Source organism: Sciurus vulgaris (assembly GCF_902686455.1).
Source record: "Sciurus vulgaris genome assembly, chromosome: 8".
Taxonomy (NCBI): Eukaryota; Metazoa; Chordata; class Mammalia; order Rodentia; family Sciuridae; genus Sciurus; species Sciurus vulgaris.
Window position 1 is genome coordinate 152,223,631 of NC_136468.1, and position 21,402 is coordinate 152,245,032.

Genomic DNA, 21,402 nt, shown 5'->3' on the forward strand with positions numbered 1-21,402 from the left:
TGTTTAGATTTGGGCGACATCACCAAAATCTCTCATAATTTGTGTGCCAACATTCCAAAATCACTCCCCACCCCCAATTTCAAATCCAAAACATTTCTGTTTGCCAGCATTTTGGAGAAGGAATACTCAACCAGTACTTCCTCCTATGCTCCTTCCGTAGTTAAGCTAACTAGCGAGGTTAATTAACACCAGCCCCACTTAGTGTGACAAGCTTGCTCTGTTTTACAAGATTTCACTGGAATGGTTCTGCCTCAGTGAGGAGGGCACCTCGCTCAGGGTGGATCCGGACTAGCTTCTTCCAGCTCACCTGCAACTGCTCAGGCCCTTAGCGAGTCCCACCTGAGGGATTCCGCTCAATAGCGTCCCAGCCCTCCAGGTGATCCTGCGGCAGGTACGTGCGCACTGGGTGCTGGGCAGCCTGCACGCACCCGACCCACACCTCGAGGATCTGGAGAGCTGTTTTTAGGGACACGCCTCCGGGCACCCTGGGCGCACACTGCGGTTTTGTTTTCCTTGAGGACAAACGTCCCCGTTTCTGATGGACGACGCAGCCCGTGATTTCAAGGGCCAGCCCAAGCTCCAGTCCACCCTTGGACCACAGGGCGCCCGCCCGCGGCCCACCTGCGCCCAACCTCCACGCCCAAGCAGGGCGGCACGTGCGCCGCGGCTCGGCCCGGGGCCGGGCGGGTCCAGTAGCCCCGCCCCGGGAAACCGCCACCCGCGCGGCAGCCAATCAGGGCGCGGCGCGCGCCGCGCCGTTGGCTCGAGAGTCACGTGCGTGCGCCGCCGGCTCGCTCCAGGCCGTGTCCGTCCGCCGAAAAGGAGGGCGGCGCCGCGCAGCCCGGGGTCCCCAGCGAGGCTGCCCCGGCGCGAGGCGGCGGAGGGATCGGGCCGTTGCGGCTGTTGGCGGTGCGGCCCGGCAGGTGCGAGGCGGCGCGCTCCCCAGGCGCCCTGCTCCTCCGGCTGCGCGCCCGGCGGCGAGGCGGCCGCGGACCCGGCGCCCAGAGCCTGCGGCCGGCGTCTCACCCAGCGAGGCAGGCGGGCCGCGGGCGGGCGGGTCTCCGCGCCGCACCCATGCCACCGCCTTGGTCGCCCGCCACCTTACTGCACCGCCTCTCCCTGTGCCCTCACCGTGGCTTCACCCACAGCACCACCTGCGCCCTCCCCGCCTTTCCCAGTGCCAGCACCCCCACCTGCACCCTGCCTCTCCCTGTGCGCCCACCTCCACCTGCCCCTCGTCCGACCCCTCTCTACCTGCTCCCCTGTCACCACCTGTTCTGTCTGAACCCCGTGGGGCTCTGCACCTGCCCTTTGTTCCGTCGCCATCCTGAGGGGGTTGAGGAACCCACCCTGGGGATAGGGCGAAACTACAGTGGGCCTGAGCTAGGCAGCGGACCGTGCCGGCGAGGTTGTGGGTGCTTCCACACTGGGTTATCCAACGCAGCTGCGTGGTCCTGACTCCTTGTTAGGCTAGGGAGGCAAAGGAGTGCAAGGGAAGGCTTTGCTCTCCTGGAGTTTATGGTTTATTGGGACTGGGGGTCAGGAGAGCTGGAAAGTAGAAAAGTATTGGCATAAAGGGGACCCTGCTGGGGTGACCTTAGAACATTCTGGGAGGCAGGAGGCTTCCCGGGTGAGCCGGTGAGCGCAGGGTGGAGTGTAGGGGGACAAAGCGGGAGGCTGTGTGGCTGGACCGGAGGGTTTGCTGTGCTTTCTCATTCCACTGGTGGTGGAGTCCAAAACTAGCTACAGCAGCATTTCTGTTGTCCTTTTTTATTGTGGCAAAAAAGTAACAAAACTACCCGTGTGACTATTTTTAAGCACCTACCGCAGTGGTGTTTTCTGTGTGCCTCTTGTTTCTAAATTAAAGTCACATTGCCAGATAGAAATCATTTTGACATAAATGTGCTCTAGCTAGTGTGGTTGTTGGAAGCAGACTTCTTTCCTTAGGAGTGACTACACCAGCATCCAGACTGGACCACCCTTGTAGTCGAGAGGGGACCAAGCTGAAAACCTGAAGTTCCCCGGGTAAGCTGGACACGGCACACTTGTGTGGCGCTGCTCATGCTTGGACCTGTGCAAAGGGTTCCAGCTCAGGCTGGAATCGGGAACACACACACAGTTCATGTCTCCAGCAAGTTGCAGACATGGCCAGTCAGACCACTTTGAGGACTGCTGTCCTGTTGAAGAGTATTCCCTACTGAGAGGGCAGTTCAATTCATTGCTGGTTTGGTGTGGGTTTCTTTAAGAGGTGTTTTGTGTGACTATTGCCAGGTGGACTAGGTGAGGAGGACCAAATTATGGTGAGCCCCCTGTGTGGAGGTGGGTGTGAGGGATGAATGGGAAGCTGGGTAGCGTGAGGTGATGTGGCTGCTGCAGCAGGTGGACGCACCTTGAGGAAGGTGTGGGAGGGTCGCCTCTGAGCTCCTGCTTCAGGGTTGAGCCAGACTCTTCTGGTTTAGAAAGGCAGAGTGAGCCATGGTGTAGGGGACCAGAGGCTTGATGGAGGCCGTTGGAGGAGGGGCTGTTCGCAGCGTGTGAGTTGAGCATGTGCGTGTTGTGAGTGCAGCTAAGCGCCTAGAGCGAGATTCGGTCCTAGTTGCAATGTGCTGGCCTCTGCTCGGGTTGCCTTGTGTAACCCGCGTGGGAACTGATGCCTTAGTGTGTGCTCTGCTCACAGGCACCCATCTGCTGCTGGAGCTCTGGTGCTGTGCCTTCTCCGTGGGGGTGAGCGGGTGATGCATCCCACACCTGGTCGCCTGCCCACAGCAGCTCTTAGCCAGCATGAGTGCAGCTGGAGGAGCAGCTTAGAAATGCAGACCTGTCACTTCTGGGAGACAAAGGGTGCCACGTCCTTGCAGGAGTGGGACGCAGATGAGGAGGAAAAGGGTTTGGTGTGGGTGTGCTCAGTTTAGACGGCACCTGGCTTGCAGCAGGTGTGCAGGAGGAGGAGCCCAGGGGCTTGCTGGAAACACGCCGCAAACGCCAGGTGGTGGCAGACCATACCAGGGTGTGAGTACTCCAGTGGAGCACCCGCAGCCCACGGCATCACCCCGTGCTTGGGACACTGCCCCTCCCGAGCCTGTCCGGTCATTCTCTTGGAAACAGCCTTCTTCGGACGCGTTTCCACTCGCCCCTCCCACCTGGTGCAGTACCCAGGCCACCTTGCAGGACGTAGGAGTGGGTCTTGCCTCAAGAAAGAGGCAAGCCTGTGCCATTACCCGGGAGCTTATTTAGGGTCTTAAGTGTAAGGTGATGTAGAAAACAGCCAGCCATGTTTAGGTATGTTGATCGTTGTCTTCACAATTATTTTCTCTCCAGAGAAGATGACTGGTCGAGCCAGAGCCCGAGCCCGGGGCAGGGCCCGTGGTCAGGAGACAGCACAGCACGTAGGGGCAGCCACGGTGAGCACTGATCCTTTCCGTCTCAGAAGGTCCTTAGAGACCATTGGCCAGCTTGGGCTGCAGTATAGGTCAGTGGTAGAGCCCTTGCCTAGTACCTCGGAGGCCCTGGGTCTGATCCCCAACCAATAAATACCCAAAAAAGCTTTGTTCTGGGAGGAAGCCGAGAACTGAGCACAACCAAGAAACTGGTTCTCAACCTTGACTTTCCTTAAAGGTGTTTCTTTTTAAAAACACTTGGTTACTAACGTAGGTAGGTGGTGTTTGAATGGCTGGGACTGGGTTAAGGACTGGTCCTGGAACTCTTAAGAGTGGTTCCTTTTTTGTATATAAGCAGAGTCAGCAGCCAGGGTACATTCAGCAGAGGCCTCAGCAGCCACCAGCAGAGGGGGACTTGGTTGGCCGAGGACGGCAGAGAGGAGCAGCAGGAGCCACAGCCAAGCCTGCAGGTGGGAGCGTAAGGGAGCCTGGAGCCGCGCGTGTGGTGCTGGCCCTGGTAGCTGCTGCTCTGGCAGCTCCCACAGGCTCCAGAAGGATCTCTGCATAGCCTGAGTGGGTTGGGCGCACCAAATTTCTTTTCTCCTTGAAAACAAAGAGTATAGTAGACTTGCAAGGCCACAGTGGTGATGGCAGAAGGATTAAATGTCAAATCAGTCATCAGTGTGCTTAGTGATTTTTAGCGATCGCATCAGAGCCGGCCGACTTTAGCATAGCTCTGCCCCATAAGAGCAGGTCCACGTTCCTGGCGAGCAGGTACACATCACAGGTTGTATGTGGGTGCTCCAGCCCAGGCTCTAGATTTAGAGCCATGGCTCCGTGCAGCATGACAGGCGGCAGGGGAGGCCAGTGTTGGGCCCCCAGGACGGCCCGGGCTCCTCGCAGAGGTGTGCGTCCAGGCGTCAGTGGGAAGGCACGTCGTCAGACGCAGGCACATCTGACCGTCGGTGTCCGGGTGTGCCATCTTCCCTCTCCTCTCTTCAAGAGCTCCAGATATCAGCTGGGTTTCAGGAGCTGTCCTTGGCAGAGAGAGGAGGGCGGCGCAGAGACTTTCACGATCTCGGTGTGAACACCAGACAGAACCTGGACCATGTCAAGGAGTCCAAGACAGGTGCGTAGGGAGAACACTGCAGAAGGGGCCATGTCGAGGATTCCCAGACAGGTGCGTAGGGAGAACACTGCAGAAGGGGCCATGTCGAGGAGTCCCGGACAGGTGCGTTGCCAGACCATTTGAGGAGGCCACCGTCCAGGCACAAGGCAGCGAATGGAAGCACTGTCTCACTGTTGGTGCAAGGTCCTCAGCTTTGATACAGTAGCTGGGGCGTCCTGGACCGTACGCCATGTTACTGCATTAGGTGGAACCTAGGTCCCCTCCAGCCCCGTGCCTTAGAGACAGCTGGGCAGCTCTGATTGAATCCCTGGGTCCAGGGAGGTTTTGTTCCCGAACACGTAGGATGGTGGTGCCAAGTCCAGGCTTCTGGAATTGGAAGCTACTGCTCCCAACGCTGGTCTCAGAAGGCTGGGTTCCTGGGCAGGATGCCCTGGACTTGGGATAACCGAGTGTGGCTGGCTCTGCAGGGTCCTCGGGCATCATAGTGAGACTGAGCACCAACCACTTCCGGCTGACCTCCCGTCCCCAGTGGGCCCTATACCAGTACCACATCGACTACAACCCGCTGATGGAGGCCAGGAGGCTCCGCTCCGCACTCCTCTTCCAGCATGAAGATCTCATTGGAAGGTGTCATGCTTTTGATGGAACAATATTATTTTTACCTAAAAGACTACAGCACAAGGTTATTTCACATGTCTGGGTGGGGAGAGGGAGATAGGGGCTTCTGTAGAGACCCTGGGGGTCTCCTGTCTGTTGTCCACCAAAAACTAAAGGACTGCAGCAAATTGTGATGGGGCTCCCAGTCACACTTCCTCCTAGCCATTTTCTAAACGTTCCATTCACAAGTGTACTTTTTAGGGCTGGGGTTGTGTGAGCTCAGCGGTGAAGTATTTGCCTGGCATGCACATGAGGCCATGGGCTTGTCCCTGGTACTATGGTCAATCAGTCCATCAGTGGCTACTGTAGGGTTGCCTTATTACAGAGGCACTACGTACCCAGGCTTGGTGTCCTTAAGAATTAGAAGCTGTATGTCCCACCCGGTTGGCTGCAGGTCACAGAAGTGTTCAGCCAAACCCGAAACGGAGAGCATGTCCGGATCACCATCACGCTGACCAATGAGCTCCCGCCCACATCACCGACCTGTCTGCAGTTTTATAACATCATTTTTAGGAGGTGAGTGTTAATAAACTTTTTTCAGTGATTTACAAAAAAGGATTTAAAGCACACAGGAAAGCTGGAAGAAGTGTGCAGGGAGTACGTGTGCCTGGTTACCTGGGTTTTGCCACTTTGGGATGAGCAGCGTCTCTGAGCTGTCATGAGTTTAACTGTTTCATCCCATTGTCCCAGATGTGGGAAACGTGAGAACAGACTGAGAACAAATATGTCACTTCAGGTAGTTTTTAAAATAATGTGTTTTTATGATATCATGTAACTAATTAGAACAAATAAGCAGAGAACAAAAAAAATGTGTTTTTAGAGTTCTGTCCTTTTGAGAGGATAGTTGAATGATTAGAGCATTTGAAGAAATGTATATGAAAAATATGTCAAGACCTCCAAAGTTCTAGGTTCTGATCTGCACCTGATTTAATGTCCTGAGTGACTGATTACAGTATTCCCAGGGTTAAACCTGGATCTCTGTGGTTTACCATGTGCAATTTATTTGCTTCAAGCCAGTCCTTTGCCTTGCATTTCCCGGTTGGTGTCAACGTTGGGTCCTTGACTGCCTGAGCCTGTGCTGGGCAGGGCTCACCCTTTCCTGGTGGGCTCTGGTTGGCAGAGGCTGGGTGAGGCCTCTCCACACAGCTTCCCGTGGCAAGAGATGACGGTGTGCTCCTTATTTTGTCTTTGGTGTGCATGCTGTATTTTCCAAATCCAAAATAAGGACATGCTGCAGAGATTTTATTTTTTGGGTGAAGAGCAATCTGAAAGGCTGAAGTTGGCATGAGAATAATGGGCTATTTGTAATTTAACAAATGGGATTTTTAATAACTTTTAAAGTTGCTCGTAGAAATCTCCCCTGTTTTGAATTGTCATTGGTTTCTAATCGAGGGTGGCAGAGTTCTGCAGAGGTCTGTGTGGTCAGCATCCTGACTTCAGGCTTCCGCTGCTGAGGCCTGCATGCACGTGAACCACCACAGCTGGCTCCCAGTGACACTTAGCTGATGGACATGCAGATGTGAATTCACACAATCCATGTGTCCTGGGATCTTTCCCCAGTCTAAAGCATTAGGACCCTGCCGTGGGGTCCCAGGCACACGAGAGCATGCCAGTCCCCCCAGAGCAGCGTGCACTTCCCAGCTCGTCCAGTGGGGTCCCAGGCACATGAGAGCATGCCAGTCCCCCCAGAGCAGCGTGCACTTCCCAGGCTCGCCAGGAGCTCGTCCATCCTCGCTTCTCCAACTCTCACTTTCTACTTCCAGGCTCTTGAAAATCATGAATTTGCAACAAATTGGACGGAACTATTACAACCCAAGTGACCCGATTGATATTCCAAATCATAGGTTTGTATGACGTGGAAAGCCCCACGTTTCTCTGCACAGACTGAGTGGCGTCTGTCTGAAAAGATCTGTAAGGGTGCACATCGTGTTGGGGGACACGTAACTTGGCGTGCCTAGGACGCCCCAGGAGCACCTGGACCTAAGGACACGAACGTGGCATTCATCTCACTGGAGAGCTTAAGTGCCCGTCCTGCACTGGGCGTGTGCTCTGCCCTCAGGTGACGCAGTCCCCAGGTGGAAGTGACCGTGCTGTCACGGCTATGGTCCTGGTGGGTCGGGTTGTGGTGACGTAGGCACTTCCAGCAGATGGGCCAGTGTAAAGACGCACCTGATCAGCGTTCCTGAAATGGAACCTAGAGATCGCCATCACTAGCACGTGGCGCTGCTGAAGCCTTGGAGAGACAGGCTTCTTCGGAACCTGGGAACCCGGCTTAAGCCGGGAGGGCGCTGGCGTGCAGGCCGCCGTGACCGCGCTGTCCTCGGCAGGTTGGTGATCTGGCCTGGCTTCACCACTTCCATCCTGCAGTACGAGAACAACATCATGCTGTGCACAGATGTCAGCCACAAGGTGCTGCGCAGCGAGACCGTGCTGGACTTCATGTTCAACCTCTACCACCAGACGGAGGAGCACAAGTTCCAAGAACAAGTGTCCAAAGAGCTGATAGGGCTGATCGTCCTGACCAAGTAAGGCTGCTCCTGCAGCACAGAAGGACCCTTGTGCGAGTCTCAGGCACGTGGCCTTCTAGGCCTGCAGCGCTTGAGGGCGAGTGGGGACGGGGGAGAAGGGGGACTTGTCCCCTGTCTGGGTAAGGCCACCAGGAGCCTGGCAGTGCTAGAGAAGCAGGCTGTCTGGTCTGCCGAACGCCCACCCTCCGTGCTCATCCCACAGGTACAATAACAAGACGTACAGGGTGGACGATATCGACTGGGATCAGAACCCAAAGAGCACCTTCAAGAAGGCAGATGGCTCGGAGGTCAGCTTCCTGGAGTACTACCGAAAGGTATGCAGCCCCGCGGCCCCGTCACCGGCCACCCGTCACCGTGCACACCACGCCTCCTTCACTAGGCAGTGTGGTGCTCTGATGGGAAGCACCCCACCCGGCTTCCTTTCTCCAGCAGAAGGAAAGACCGTGGCGGAACTTGGGCATGGGAGAGGCACGAATGGCAGATGTCCTGCTTGGATCCTGCACGCTGTAGCCAGCACTTGAACCAGCTTCACCTGGGGCCCAGGGGTGACAGCTGGTCCACCCTGGCACCAGCTGTGCTAATTAGCTTTGGATTCGCATGTGGACAAGGTTCAAATGAGCCTTTCAGGTCTCTGGGAGATCTCCTGATGCAGCCTTATGAAGTGGGGTAGTGTTGGCATGGTCACGATCGTGCCTGCAGCAGGAAAGACAGCTGGTGGGCAGAGAAGTGTTCCCACGGGAGTGCTGCAAGCAGTAGCTCGCTCTGACCTGCGGAGGGCCGCCTGCTGCTGATTACTGTTAAAAGTACAGGGAGGTGTCTCTAGAGTGCTATTGGTTGGTGCCTGAAAACTTGTCTCTAAAGTGCTAAAGCAGACTTTGCTTTGTACCGTCACTAGAATATTTTCTGTTCCTGAAAGTCTGGGCACACAAGCTCTCGTGTGTCTTGCTTGGAAGGTGCGTGACCAGTGGCCTTGGAATGGTCTCCAGCTGCCTACTGTGACCAGAGCTCAGGGCCTGGGGAGGGCAGGGCTTTCTGAGAAGTCCTAGCTGCACTCATGTGGATCCTCATGGTCAGAGGTGGCTGAGAGGACTGGGCTGTGCCTTTCACTGGTCACTGTCAGGGACGGGAATGGTCGGGGCATGTCAGCAGCAAGTGTACATCCAGCCCCTGGAAAGCAGGTGCCCACCTGAAGTGAGACCAGGGGGACGTGTGCTGCACCACAGCACCATCAGCGGATGGCTTTCTGCATGCCAGCACTGCTGCTGTGTCCCCTGGGGGCACCCCAGGTGGTCACCCTCGCGGGCCGCAGGTGGGGTCCTTGCCCTGTCTGGCCCAGCCCAGGTGCGTCTGCACTAAGCTGCCTGCTTGTCCAAAGTGTCCAGGTGTCTCAGGCGCTGCACAAGGTCTGCCCAAGCAGCCGCGTGCCGCCCCACTCCCGCTTGACGTGTGCAGGGACTGTGCCCCCGCAGGGACTCTGGTCATACCCAGTGCTGCAGAGGGCCACCCCACCTCTGCACCTGTGCCCTGGTACTGCGGGAGGCCTCTTCCCTGTGACCGTGTCCCCCTTCCCTAGCTGCGGGCTCAGCCACAGCCACTGCTGCCGCTGCTCCCAGGCAGTTTCACTCTGGCATCCCCCTTCTAGGGGTGAGGAGGCCCTTCCTGCTGCCTGGTCCTCAGGACTGGTCCCCACCCGCTTGCTGACCACAGGCTCTGCCAGGTCGCTCCTGCTGTGCTCTGCCTGCTTGGCCCTGGCGCTGACCCTGGGTTCAGCTTCCGTTGACTTGGGCTGGGGTTGCTCTTGCCAGCAGGGTTGACTGACAGGGCCAAGTGGGATGCCTGATAGGGCCTTGAGACTTTGTGGACATGCAGTGCAGTGGTGAGTGGTGGACTTGGGGAGAAAGAAAGTCTAGAGGACACTGGAGCAGCAGAGAGGGGGCCTTGGACAGTTGTCATGGCCAGGAATCTGAAACGAAGTGAGGCTGTGCTTCAGGTGTCGGGTGCAGTGGGGCCAGCAGAACCTGGTCGCTTCAGTCAGGAATGAGGCCGGGGACGTGCCTCTGGGCCGCTGAGGACAGTCAGGGCTGCTCAGTGGGATGTGTGGATTTTTCATGAGAATGGATTCTGAACGAAGCTATATATTAAAGATGTGGGGACTCGGGCATGAAAGGAAGGAGCTGCCTAAACTCCTGGAGGGCCTGGGGGGCCAGGCAGGCCGGGCCAGAGCACTGCATGCCGACTGTGCAGCTAGGAGTTGTGCGCAGCAGTGCTTTGTTCCTTCACAAGCTGGAGCCAGGGATCGACTCTCCACTGGAAGCCTGAGAAGCACCTGAGTGCTAGGGCTCCTCCCGTGCGCTCCTGAAGACTCCCACCAGGGTGTCCTGTGACCACCAGGCACTGCCTGTCCACTCCGCTGAGCTCAGAACTGCTGTCTGGCCAACTCGAGTTTGAGGGGAGAGGGGAGGTGCTTAGTCCCAGGAGCGCTAGAAGCATGTGCTCAGGCTGTGTTGGAAGCCACCCCCACTTGCCCTTGGCTGTGCCCTTAATTAAGCCAGAGTCGCACCTCTGGCACCGCGTGACCTGCTTTCTGTTGCTTACATGAACACCTCCCTGCTTCCTGTCCCGAGCAGCAGTATAACCAGGAGATCACCGACCTGAAGCAGCCAGTCCTGGTCAGCCAACCCAAGAGGAGAAGGGGCCCCGGGGGCACGCTGCCCGGCCCCGCCATGCTCATCCCGGAACTCTGCTACCTCACAGGTAGGCTGCCCAGGCTCCTTCACCTGCTGCCCTCTTCGAAACCCCCTTGAGGTGGGTGGTTCCCCTCCTGGGCACCCCCATGTCCACCCTGCTGCGGGGCTCAGCGCAGGAAGTTCACCTCCACCTTGGTGTGCAGGTCTCACGGACAAGATGCGGAACGACTTCAACGTGATGAAGGACCTGGCGGTGCACACGCGGCTGACCCCGGAGCAGCGGCAGCGGGAGGTGGGCCGCCTCATCGACTACATCCACAAGTAGGTGCCTGGGGCGGCCGCTGCCTGTCCCCAGGGTTAGGGCTGCCTGGCTTCTCCTGAGCAAGCCTCCCACCTTGATCCTGTTGGGGACAGGGGCGGCGGAGGGGGCGGGGCAGATCTGTGCTCCAGGCAGGGCTTGCTCTGAGCAGCAGGGCTAGGGCCTCAGGGTTCCGAACGGAGGGCAAGGAGCTTGCCCTGCGCGACATAGGCCGAGGCAGCCCTGGCTGCGCTCTGCTTGTCCACTCAGGTCAGCAGGAGCTTACTTTCCCTCCGCAGAGATGACAATGTGCAGAGGGAGCTTCGAGACTGGGGCCTGAGCTTCGACTCCAACTTACTGTCTTTCTCGGGACGAATTTTGCAAGCTGAGAAGATTCACCAGGGTGGAAAAACAGTAAGGCAGTTTTTAAAGTGGTGGGCCAAGTGGGACTCGGGACAGACCAGTGAAGCCAGCAGGCACAACCTGAGTGCCAAACTGGCCCTCTGGTGGGCAGTCACCAGCTGCCCAAGTGTTCCAACCTGCATGCTCCAGAGCACTCAACAGCCCTGGGACCTGGCCTCAGGGGACTTGGCTGTTTCTCTAGTGACCCCAGCTACTTGGTCAAGGTGCAGAACAGTAGTGTCACCTGGCTGGATTCACGTGGTCCACCCCTGAGGCCACTTTTCACATGGAACAGTCCAGATCTATCTGACTTTGTGTGGACGGTTTGTCTGGAGACACACATACTGTGGTGCCTTTCACCTTCAGAAAGCAAAGCAAGTATTCCAGAGGATTTTTATATAATCAAAGTATTATAAATTCCAAAAGGTTTTAATCTTTTTATGGCCAACTCCACCCTTCCTGCTGTCTGATGCAGCAGGGAATGGTGTTCTCAGTTAACGGAAAAGCAGATGCAGTAGTTTCTGGTGTCCCTTATAGAAACCGTGTAAAGATGTGTCCCTCTGCAAGGACCCTGGGGAGCAGGCAGGGCAGTGGAAGGCGCAGGGCATTCCCCTCAAGCGTGGCCCCAGGCCACTGCTGCCCTGCCAGCTGGCAGCTCTTGTGTTGAGTGCTTTCAGTGTGGGCACTCGGGTAGGGTGAGTTTCAAGTCCTGCCTTTGAGTGTTCTTCACTAGGAAAACGCCTGTCCTTGGCAGAGAAGGCAGCAAGTTCCCCTGAGGCCCGGGCAGTGCCTGGGGAGCTCACAAGGCACATGGGTCACTTGAGACAGGTGCCACTGTCCTCCGGGCCATGGGGCTTTTCCTCTACTGCAGACTGAAGCTCAAGCATGGTGGCCTGAGGGTCACAGTGGCTGTGGCAGAATCACGAGGACTTTCTGGTTGTCCCTGGGAGAGTATACAGCAGGCTCACAGCATCTCTGAACTTTCTTCTAGTTTGACTACAATCCACAGTTTGCAGACTGGTCCAAAGAAACTAGGGGTGCCCCGCTGATCAGTGTCAAGCCCCTGGACAACTGGCTGCTCATCTACACGCGGAGGAACTACGAAGCCGCCAACTCACTGATACAAAATCTGTTCAAAGTGACGCCGGCCATGGGCATACAGATGAAAAAGGCAATCATGTAAGGGGTCACGTCACGTCCACCCAGAGTGATGAGTCGTCACCGAAGGCGTGGGCCCAGAGCTCGCTGCGATGTTGACGCCCGAGGCTCCTGGGTGCACACCCAGGGACGGGTGTCGCTCAGGCTCCACCTGCTTCCATGTGGCAGCCTCAGGCCTCCAGGCGTCCTGGGCATTTTATTTCACCTGCAGAGATGTGTGGCGAGTTGCAGCCTGTAGGACGCGTGTGTGCGTGGTGCCTGTGTTTCCTCCTCTGAATGTCGGCCTGTGTGCTTCCACTGCAGGATTGAAGTGGATGATAGAACCGAGTCCTACCTGCGGGTCTTGCAGCAAAAGGTCACGTCAGATACTCAGATAGTAAGTGGCCGAGGGGCCCCGGGGGCTCTGGAAGGGGCGTGTTCCAGTGAGGTCAGAGTCCTGGAGCTTGGCGCTCCGCCTCCAGGCGTTAGCACTGGGCCCCAGGCGAGCCACGAAACATGCCCTTCCCTCCACATGTCGGCCGAGCGAGGCTCGTTGAGCTGTGCGCCTGGGAATGTGGCCCGTGCTTTGGGAGGCCAGGAGGGGAGGAGGGAAGCAGGCCGTCTTGAGCTGATTCCAACTCAGAGGCCTCCGTCGTCGTAGAAGATTTGGAAGAGACCCAAAGCCAGCTGGCTGCGTTGTTGGGCACCAGTGGCAGCAGAGCTACGCAGCACAGGGCGGGGCTGCGAGGGGCGGCCTGCAGCTCCTAGAGGTCCCGAAAGTGGGCAACCTCGAGGCCACCAGGGCATGGAGGGCACTCGGGCCGACTCCTGAGCTGCGCCACCTTGGTCTTGGTTTGAGCGTCCTGCCCACCTGCCCGTGGCCGGTGACCAGCACTTGGGGTGACCTGGAAAGGTGCGGAGCAGTCCTTGGTCAGGCTCCTGAGTGGTGTGGCCTCAGCACGGGTTATGCTCCGGAGTGCAGAGGACTGACCGGGGAGGCCCTGCCTCGGTGTGGACGTGGGGCCCTTAAGACCAGTGTTGGCTTTCCTGCTTCTGTTGCCATCTGTAACAGGGTCCATCAGCATGAGCTCTGGGTTTGGACTCCCCCACACACATGCCTGACCCGGCCACGGGCATGACCCTGGCAAGTGCCTGGGTGGCATTTCTACCTCTGAAAGCACTGGAGGCAGTGCCCACAGTGGCCTGTCCTGCATTGACTGAGAGCCCCCAGGTGCCAGCCAGCCGGGCCCACTCACTCAGTGCAGCCTGCTTGTGCTTCTTGTCTCCAAGTCCCACGAAAAGGCAAATCATCCCGCTTCCTGGCTGGAAGACCGTAGGCCACGGAGGCACTGGGCTGCAGGCGCTGGCGTACACTGCAGAGGGTCCTCTGGCTGTGGACATCTCCGTCTTTGCACTGTGGCCTGTCTTGGGTGGGACTCCTTGCCTGTGGCTCACCCACTTGCACACACACCCAGACACACTATTCTCTTACCTGTATGTTTTCTGTTAAATATTTGGCTTAGAAATCTGCAGCAAGTTCTCTCTGCCCGTGTCCCCTGCCCCCAGAAGTTCTGTGGCGATGGATGCTGTGTGGGTTTCTTGCTTGTTCGGCACGGAGAGCATGGCCTTCATAAACGCCAGGCTGTGTCTCAGTCCAGGCACCTGACCCCTGTGGGAAGCAGGCTTGTGTCGGGGACTGGACCCCTGCCCCCCAGAACAGGAGGGGAGGCGGGAGGCGGTGGCCCCCTGAGGAGTTCCACACGTGTGCCCAGGCCTGGGAGGGGTGTCCTGTACTCTTTTCAGAAGGTCCCTCGAACCAAGGGCTCCTCCACCTGGCATGGTGTGCCCATCGTCTTGCTGGGTCCCTGCCTTGTCAAGTCCGAGGCAGCTGCTGCAGGCCCTCTGGCAGTGGCTGCCATGCAGGATCTAGTTGGTCAGTGGCTGTTACTTTCTGGTCAGATCTGTGAACTCAGTGGCCACCATAGCAGTTTGGTGATACCATCCCACAAGGTTGCCCTGTGTCTGCCAAGACTGTAGGTTGCCACCAGCAACTGGCAGCATGAGACCTGGGGTGCTCACCTGAGGCCCGGTGGGCCCCTGGCGCAGGAGTGGGGCATCCTCTGCGTGGCTGTCAGCCCTTTGCTTCGTCCTTGGGTGCCACGGGCATGTGAGAGTGTGTCACCTGGAGGATCGAGTGCCTGGCAGGCGGCACCTTTGCAGGACTAGGAAAACCAGGTCTGGGATCTGTGCTGAGGAGACAAGCGAGCTCCCCAGCTGGATTCAGCCCAGAACTTGGGCGGGGGATTGAGATGTGGTGCTTCACTTTGGCCTCAGAACAGCCCACAGACTTCCAGGAAGGCTCCTGCCTGGGTCGGACGAACTGGAGCTTTCAGGGTGGCGAGCCATGGTCCTAGACCAGCTGGAGGAGTAGACTGACTGCCTGGGAGCGCTCACGGCGTGCACCGTCCCGAGCCCTCCCGGCAGGTCCTGGAGCTGCCTGGCTCGGGGCGTGCGTCTGAGCGTGTTCCACCAGTAGCCACGCCGGTGGCTTTGCAAGCTCTGCCCTGTATCGGCACCATCGCTCAGCTGGGAGCAACACGCAGGCCTGGACGCCGTTGGGTCGTGCTGATGAGCCCCTCGCAGAGGCCCAGCAGGCTGCGCAGGTGGCCTTCACAGCCGCGGATGAGCCTGCTGTCCTGTGCGGCCTCAGGCCTGACCTCAGGCTTCTGGGCTGTTTGTGACGAGGCGGTCTCCTTGTTTCTAGGTCGTCTGTCTTTTGTCAAGTAATCGGAAGGACAAATACGATGCCATTAAGAAGTACTTATGTACAGACTGCCCCACCCCGAGCCAGTGCGTGGTGGCCCGGACTCTGGGCAAGCAGCAGACGGTCATGGCCATCGCCACCAAGATTGCCCTGCAGATGAACTGCAAGATGGGCGGCGAGCTCTGGAGGGTGGACATGCCAGTGAGTTGTGGGTGAGGTGCGAAGTGGGCATTTCTCCGTGCTGCGATGTTTGGTTGTTTCTAACGCCGCGCTGTTCATGTTAAAGCTGAAGCTGGCGATGATAGTTGGCATCGATTGTTACCATGACACCACAGCTGGACGAAGGTCAATTGCAGGATTTGTGGCCAGCATCAACGAAGGGATGACCCGGTGAGTGAGGCCCTGGTCGCCACAAGGAGGGTTACTTGGACAGGACAGGTGAGCGAGCCTGAGTTGGGCTGCACCACGGCCGCATGCGTGCTGTTTCCTCCTGGTCGTCTCTCAGTGGGGGAAGGAACGGGCGGCGCCTGCCCTCTGCTGCCCTCCATGCCATGCTCAGACGTTCTGGCTTGCACGTGTCTCACTGAAGGTGGCCTCTCAGAACTCTTGTGCTCAGCCATGCTGACTGGCCACTGGGCTGTGACTTCACAGTCCCAGCGTGGGGAGGGCCTACCACTCGCGCGTTTCCATAGACTTGCCCTCGGTGCCCTCCTGAGTATCAGGAGGGGTGTCAGGAGGGGTCGCTGTGAGCGTCCCTGGCGCAGGACCTCCCGTGGGTGGCTTCTCAGGACAGGGCAGCAGTGTGCCCTGGGAGTGGCCAGGGTGAGCCTCAGCACGTCCGGGATTTCTGGCTTATTTCCTGATTTCTCCCCTGCATGGGGATTGCGTGGTTGATTTCTAACTGGAGGGGTGACTTGCCACCTATGCATATATAAGGAGACCTTAGGAGGTCCCCTTAGGAGGTGGCAGACGTGCCACTCCCTGAGAACAAGTGCCACGGAGCAGCTGTGAGAGGGAGAAGCTGCAATGGTAGTTCTCACTTGTCCCTAAACAGCTGGTTCTCGCGCTGTGTCTTCCAAGACCGGGGACAGGAGCTGGTGGACGGGCTCAAGGTGTGCCTGCAAGGTAGGCCTCGCGCCCATGTTCTGTCCTCAAGCAGTGGCCCCGGGCTGTGCAGGGGTGCGTTTCCCGCCCAGCTCCTGAGGCTCCCTGCTTGCCTGCAGCGGCTCTGCGGGCCTGGAACAGCTGCAACGAGTACATGCCCAGCCGCATCATCGTGTACCGGGACGGTGTGGGCGACGGCCAGCTGAAGACCCTGGTCAACTACGAGGTCCCACAGTTCCTGGACTGCCTCAAGTCCGTGGGTCGAGGCTACAAGTAAGCATGCCACCAGTCCAGCGCTGCTCTGGCAGAGTTGCCCCTTTTGTCTGAAACCGTGTTGCCCCAGGCAAAGATAAGTAACTGCCACACGGGCGCTTCCTCAGGCGCTCTGTGCAGCCTGCTGGGAGTGCGTGGCTCCCCTGTCCTGGCTCACGGGCACAGGTCTCTGCTGGGACTAGCACACTGGGCACTGCCCTGGAGTTGCCATGGAAGGTGCTGGAGAGGCCACAGTGGAGGGCACTCCGGAGACGAATATCGCCCTGTGGGCAGGACGGGAGGGCAGCCCAGCTGCCACAGAGCCCGTGAGCTCACAAAACGTAGACAGCTCTTCCAGGAAAGAGCTTCACACCTGTGTATGAAAGGAAGATAGCCTCTGGGGTCGCTTCTCACTTTGAGAAACAGTCTGTCAGGCTCTCGCGTACGCTTTGGAACCACGACATCTGCCATTTAGGGGGAGTGTCAATTCCGGCCTTCTGTCAGTGACAGGAGGGTCTGATGACATGTCAGCAGTCGCCCGACCTGGATCTGGTTCCACGCTTCCTGAACTGTAGCGTCACATGCCTGACGTCACTCACCCACATGCTAGCTGCTGAGCCGAGTGCTTATTTGGGGGCTCAAGTCCTCAGGGTCCCTTTCTGACTTGTCCCAGTCACCACAGACCCTGCTCTCAGCCAGGTTCGAGGGTGGACAGGCTCGAGGGCTGAGATGGGCCACAGCTTCTCAGCACACGGCACTCACTGGGCCTGGTGCTGTGTGCAGAGCCACCACAGCAGGGCAGGACCAGGTAGTCGCAGAGCTCTGTGGGCACAGGTGGTGGTTCTCAGTGTCCTGCTCACCCGCTGCTGTGACGAAACTCGGTCAGGTCTGACTTGGACGAGCAGTTCTCTTGCGGGGCTTGTGCATGCCCCAGGGAGCTGGGGACTCCTTCACTGCTTGCCTCTCACTGGAGAAACTGCAGCTGGGGAGTTGGGTGCTCCTGGTGCTTGTGCCGAGCACCCTGTCAGCCCGCAGCGTGGAAGCTGCAGGTGTCCAGGCCCCAGAGACGCGCACTCGCCCTCCGTCCTGCGCTCGCCAACGCTGCGAGGTACAGCCGCGTTCTGTGCCCGCGTGACCTTTCACTCCTGCATGGACTGCGTGTACGGGGTCCTCTCGGGCCAGGCCAGGCTCACGTGGCAGGGTTGGTCCTCAGGTGGTGATCCAGCCAGTGGTGTCCCCTCGGCACAGGGAGGCTTCTGGGCCTGGGTGCTCCGTGTGGCCCGCTGCGGGCAGGAGTGTGAGGACTCTGCAGCAGTGACCAGAGCACCTGCGACACCCGTGCCCCGGCGTGCTGAGGGCTAGTGGTCTTGAAGACTGAGAGCTGAGACTTGAGGCTGCTCGAATGAGTTGCCGCCAGAGGCGCCAGCACCAGGGTGTCTTCCACACAGTAGGAAGTGCCCAAGGCAGAACGTCCTCTGGGCCCCGCGATCCGCTGGACGTGGCAGGTCCACTGGCACCTCATCTGCCTGCGCTCAGTCCCAGGCACACCGTGCTGCCTGCTTCCACCTGCATCCACCTCTGGTTCCCGGTCCTGTCCAGAGGAAGATGGGCAAGGGACATGTCCGTCACAAGGGAGTGCCCTGGAAGTAGGACGCACTAATTGTGATTGTGTCCACCCCAAAGCCCCAGGCTGACGGTGATCGTGGTCAAGAAGCGCGTGAATGCCAGGTTTTTCGCCCAGTCTGGGGGAAGACTTCAGAACCCACTCCCAGGGACGGTCATCGACGTGGAGGTCACCCGCCCTGAGTGGTGAGTGCTCTGGGCCGCTCTGCCTCTTTGGGGTGTGGGTTGGGTCCCACCACTGGACCAGGTCATGCTTTTGTCCTCCCACAGACGCCTGCTCTTGAGGTAGCCTGGTCCGACGTTTGCAGCGGGGCTGGGGCTCCCCAGTGTTGGACCTGCGTGCGGTCCTCTGCGCCTGCTTCCTTGGGGCAGCATTGCTCCATGTTAGCTGTGCATCACTGTGAGCAGAGTGCTCAACAGCAACTTGGGGGAGAAGTTTTACCCTGGCTCACGTTTTCAGAGGCTCAGTTGGTAGTTGGCTGGCTCCATTGCTCCGGGCCCCGGGTGAGGCAGTGCATCATGGCAGAGGAGGGCAACTGGGAAGCAGAGGGACAAGAGCCAGTCCCCAGGGGTGTGCCCCACTGGCCGCCTCCACCACACCCCGCCTGCCCGCAGCGGTCCTTTCAAATTATTAGCCCGTCAATGGAGGAATCCTGCAGTCACTTCACCTCTGAGCGTCCCTGCGGAGCCACCCATGAGGTTTCGGGGGACACCTGCACCCAGCCCATAGCGTGATCTGTGGCATTAACCAAATAAACAGTTTAAGGACAAGAACCCCTAGATAACGTGATGTGTGCAGTTCCTGAAGGTCAAAGGGCTCGCCCGAGCCGGTACAGAGGGGAAGGGTGTGGCGTGTCACAGCCATGCTGTGCATGAGGCCGCGGCAGCCGGCGGGACCCGAGACTGCGGGGCAGGCCCACTGGCAGGTCCAGAGCGGCGTTCGTTTTTGGTGAAGTCTGTCTCCCCGGGAAGTGTACCCACAAGCAGCCGTGTGCTTGCTGGTGGCAGCCCTTACGGGAGGGGAGGGGAAGGATTCTGCTTTTCCAGGCAGCGTTCAAAGCGGTCCTAAAGAAGGCAGCCCTGACCTGGATGAAGCCAGGCCGGGTGCAGTTCGCACAGCATGGAACCCTGCTGTGTGGACCTTGGGTAGAGGCATGACCCTTACTGCTGGGTATCCCAAAGCCTGAATGAGAGGCATTCAGCTGGTAAAGTCCCAACAAAATCTTGGAACCCAAAATCAGGTGCATTTCTAGCCCCAGGTATTTTGAGTAAGGGATGTTGATTCCGCCTGGACCAATAATGGACCGGTGGTGATAGAGATTTTGTTCGATCTAGTAGACTCTAACGTGACAGCGGATGGCTTTTACTTTGAAATGTCTCGGGCGTGCCCTTCTCAGGCAGGTGCTGTGGGTGGTTCAGGAGGATGCCACCCTATCAGAGGGGCCTCATCAGGCAGCAGAGTCAGGCTGAGGCTGACCTGGCTGGTAGATTCCCACAGGCTCCTCTGCAGCCCTGCCAACGGCCCTGTTTTCTAGCCCAACGGCTCTGAGGCTGAAGCCCGAGTAGGCAGGGAAATTCAGGTGGGCCTGGAGGAGGCCACGCTCCATGCGCTGCACCACACAGGGCTCAGACCCTCGGCCTGCTGGTGCCATTGGGCACACGTGATGGGCACCTTGGCTGGACTCTGGCCTCTGTTGACGGCACTCGGAACAGAACTTGCTCAGAGAGGAGCTCAGGCTGAACCTTGCTCTGCTCCCGGGTGGGAGCCGCAGCGTTTCCGACCCCCTCCTAGCCCAGACGGTCTGTGGCGGATCGCGCCCACCTTCCGGTGCCTCTGGCTGGAGGATGCATGCCATCGCAGAGCCTTCCTCCGTCACCGTCCAGTCAGACCACAGGTCTGGATGACGTCATTGATGGCAGATGTGGAAGCGCCTGACGTCGACTTCCCACACTTGCTTGGTTTTGTTTCTCACTTGGCCTTGCGCCAGTTCTGCTTACAGTCCTTCACACGCTCCTCCTAAACTGCACTCTAAGTTCTTCATGGTTAAAATTAGGTGTAGTTTTGTTAAATAGTCGTGGGGACAGCCAGAGAGGAACGGTCCCAGGTAAATGGTGTCTGGGAAGTAGCAGCCCTGCCACCAGCCCTCCGCTTCCCCGCCGCGCCGGGCGTCTTGGAGATGCTCAGGAAGTTGCGCCCTGAACGGCCTTCCCATGGTGGCCTGCTGCTGGGCTTCAGGGCCGCTGCTGGGGCTGGCGCCATCCAGTCGTGTGAGTTGGCAGGATCTCTTGGGATAAGAACGTGGCCGCTGCTCCGTTGGCTTGCAAAGACGGCAGCCTTGCTGGCGTTTCCTGCCTCCAGGTATGACTTCTTCATCGTGAGCCAGGCTGTGAGGAGCGGGAGCGTGTCCCCAACACACTACAACGTCATCTACGACAGCAGCGGTCTGAAGCCTGACCACATCCAGCGGCTGACCTACAAGCTCTGCCACATCTACTACAACTGGCCGGTGAGCATCAGGGTTGGTGGGCTGGGCGGGCAGGCTCCCAGGCAGGGCACAGCCAGAGCAGCAGCCCGGTGACGGCGTCTGTCCCCGCCACAGGGGGTCATCCGCGTGCCTGCACCCTGCCAGTATGCACACAAGCTGGCCTTCCTGGTGGGCCAGAGCATCCACAGGGAGCCCAACCTCTCGCTCTCCAACCGCCTCTACTACCTCTGACGCGGCCGACGCGCTTCCCGCTGCAACTCTGGGGTTTTAAGCTTTTACTTTTTTTTTTTTTTTTTTTTTTTTAAGATGTTATTTTTCTAGATGAAACTTGAGAAGGGAGTTAGAAAATCTAGAGTTTTATTTCTAGCATTGCTATTTAAATTTTTCTTTATTTTATAGGTAAAAATTAAGATTTTATATTTTATCTTCTCAAAAGTCTGATTTGTTTCAAAAAAATGTGGATAAAGCACCTTGTATGGTCGGCAGACTTTCTCTAAGGGTGGGCGTGCTTGGAGCACTCTCGGGAGTGACCAGGTGCTACCTGTGAACCAGTGTTAGCTTTATTTTTGAAATATTTGTTTTGAACCCAAGGGAGGACAGAAGCATGAGTCAGGGTACTAAGTACAGTCTAGGTAGGTTTTACTGGGGTTTCTGACGTCTCATGTTTTAAAGATAAAAGCTACCATTGAGTGACCTACGCAGATTAAACATGCTTATTTTTTTTTTTTCTTTTTGGAGTTGGGTAATATGGGGGTTAAAAAAAAGTTGGAAAATTTTAAATTTTCATCCAAAGAAATATTTTAAAGCTCATTAGCAGAAGAGGGTCGTAGTGAAGTTCTGTATCCATATGACTACTTTTCATTTTGCAACCAGGACATCACGCTACTTGTTGTAAAATAAAAGTGCTCGCCATCCTAGTTGAGCAGGAGTGCCGCTTTTGTCTGGGGAGCGTGTTCTT

The 21,402-nt window shown here is 57.8% G+C and overlaps 1 protein-coding gene across 2 annotated transcripts; it reads left to right on the top strand.

The window, feature by feature from the left end:
• The first annotated feature begins 835 nt into the window (after window positions 1-835).
• On the top strand, window positions 836-21,402 carry PIWIL1 (piwi like RNA-mediated gene silencing 1). Of its 2 annotated transcripts, none has more exons than XM_079152485.1 (21): window positions 836-923; window positions 3,319-3,401; window positions 3,736-3,847; window positions 4,381-4,506; window positions 4,974-5,188; window positions 5,558-5,679; window positions 6,927-7,007; window positions 7,491-7,688; window positions 7,894-8,005; window positions 10,319-10,445; window positions 10,582-10,699; window positions 10,976-11,090; window positions 12,070-12,257; window positions 12,540-12,612; window positions 14,980-15,180; window positions 15,266-15,369; window positions 16,034-16,104; window positions 16,203-16,356; window positions 18,019-18,144; window positions 20,318-20,465; window positions 20,559-21,402. In XM_079152485.1, the coding sequence occupies exons 2-21, from the start codon at window positions 3,324-3,326 to the stop codon at window positions 20,673-20,675; spliced, it is 2,586 nt and encodes an 861-aa protein (XP_079008611.1). In that variant the 5' UTR covers window positions 836-923; window positions 3,319-3,323; the 3' UTR covers window positions 20,676-21,402. The 2 variants fall into 2 exon arrangements, with proteins under 2 accessions (XP_079008611.1, XP_079008612.1); XM_079152486.1 differs by lacking the exon at window positions 836-923 and adding an exon at window positions 1,963-2,025.

Bases quoted from the DNA above. Each gene is read 5' to 3' on its own strand.
- PIWIL1 (XM_079152485.1), top strand. From the start codon at position 3,324: ATGACTGGTCGAGCCAGAGCCCGAGCCCGGGGCAGGGCCCGTGGTCAG. The intron at 4,507-4,973 runs GTGCGTAGGGAG...CTGGCTCTGCAG, and splicing joins TGTCAAGGAGTCCAAGACAG to GGTCCTCGGGCATCATAGTG. The intron at 12,258-12,539 runs GTAAGGGGTCAC...CTTCCACTGCAG, and splicing joins CAGATGAAAAAGGCAATCAT to GATTGAAGTGGATGATAGAA.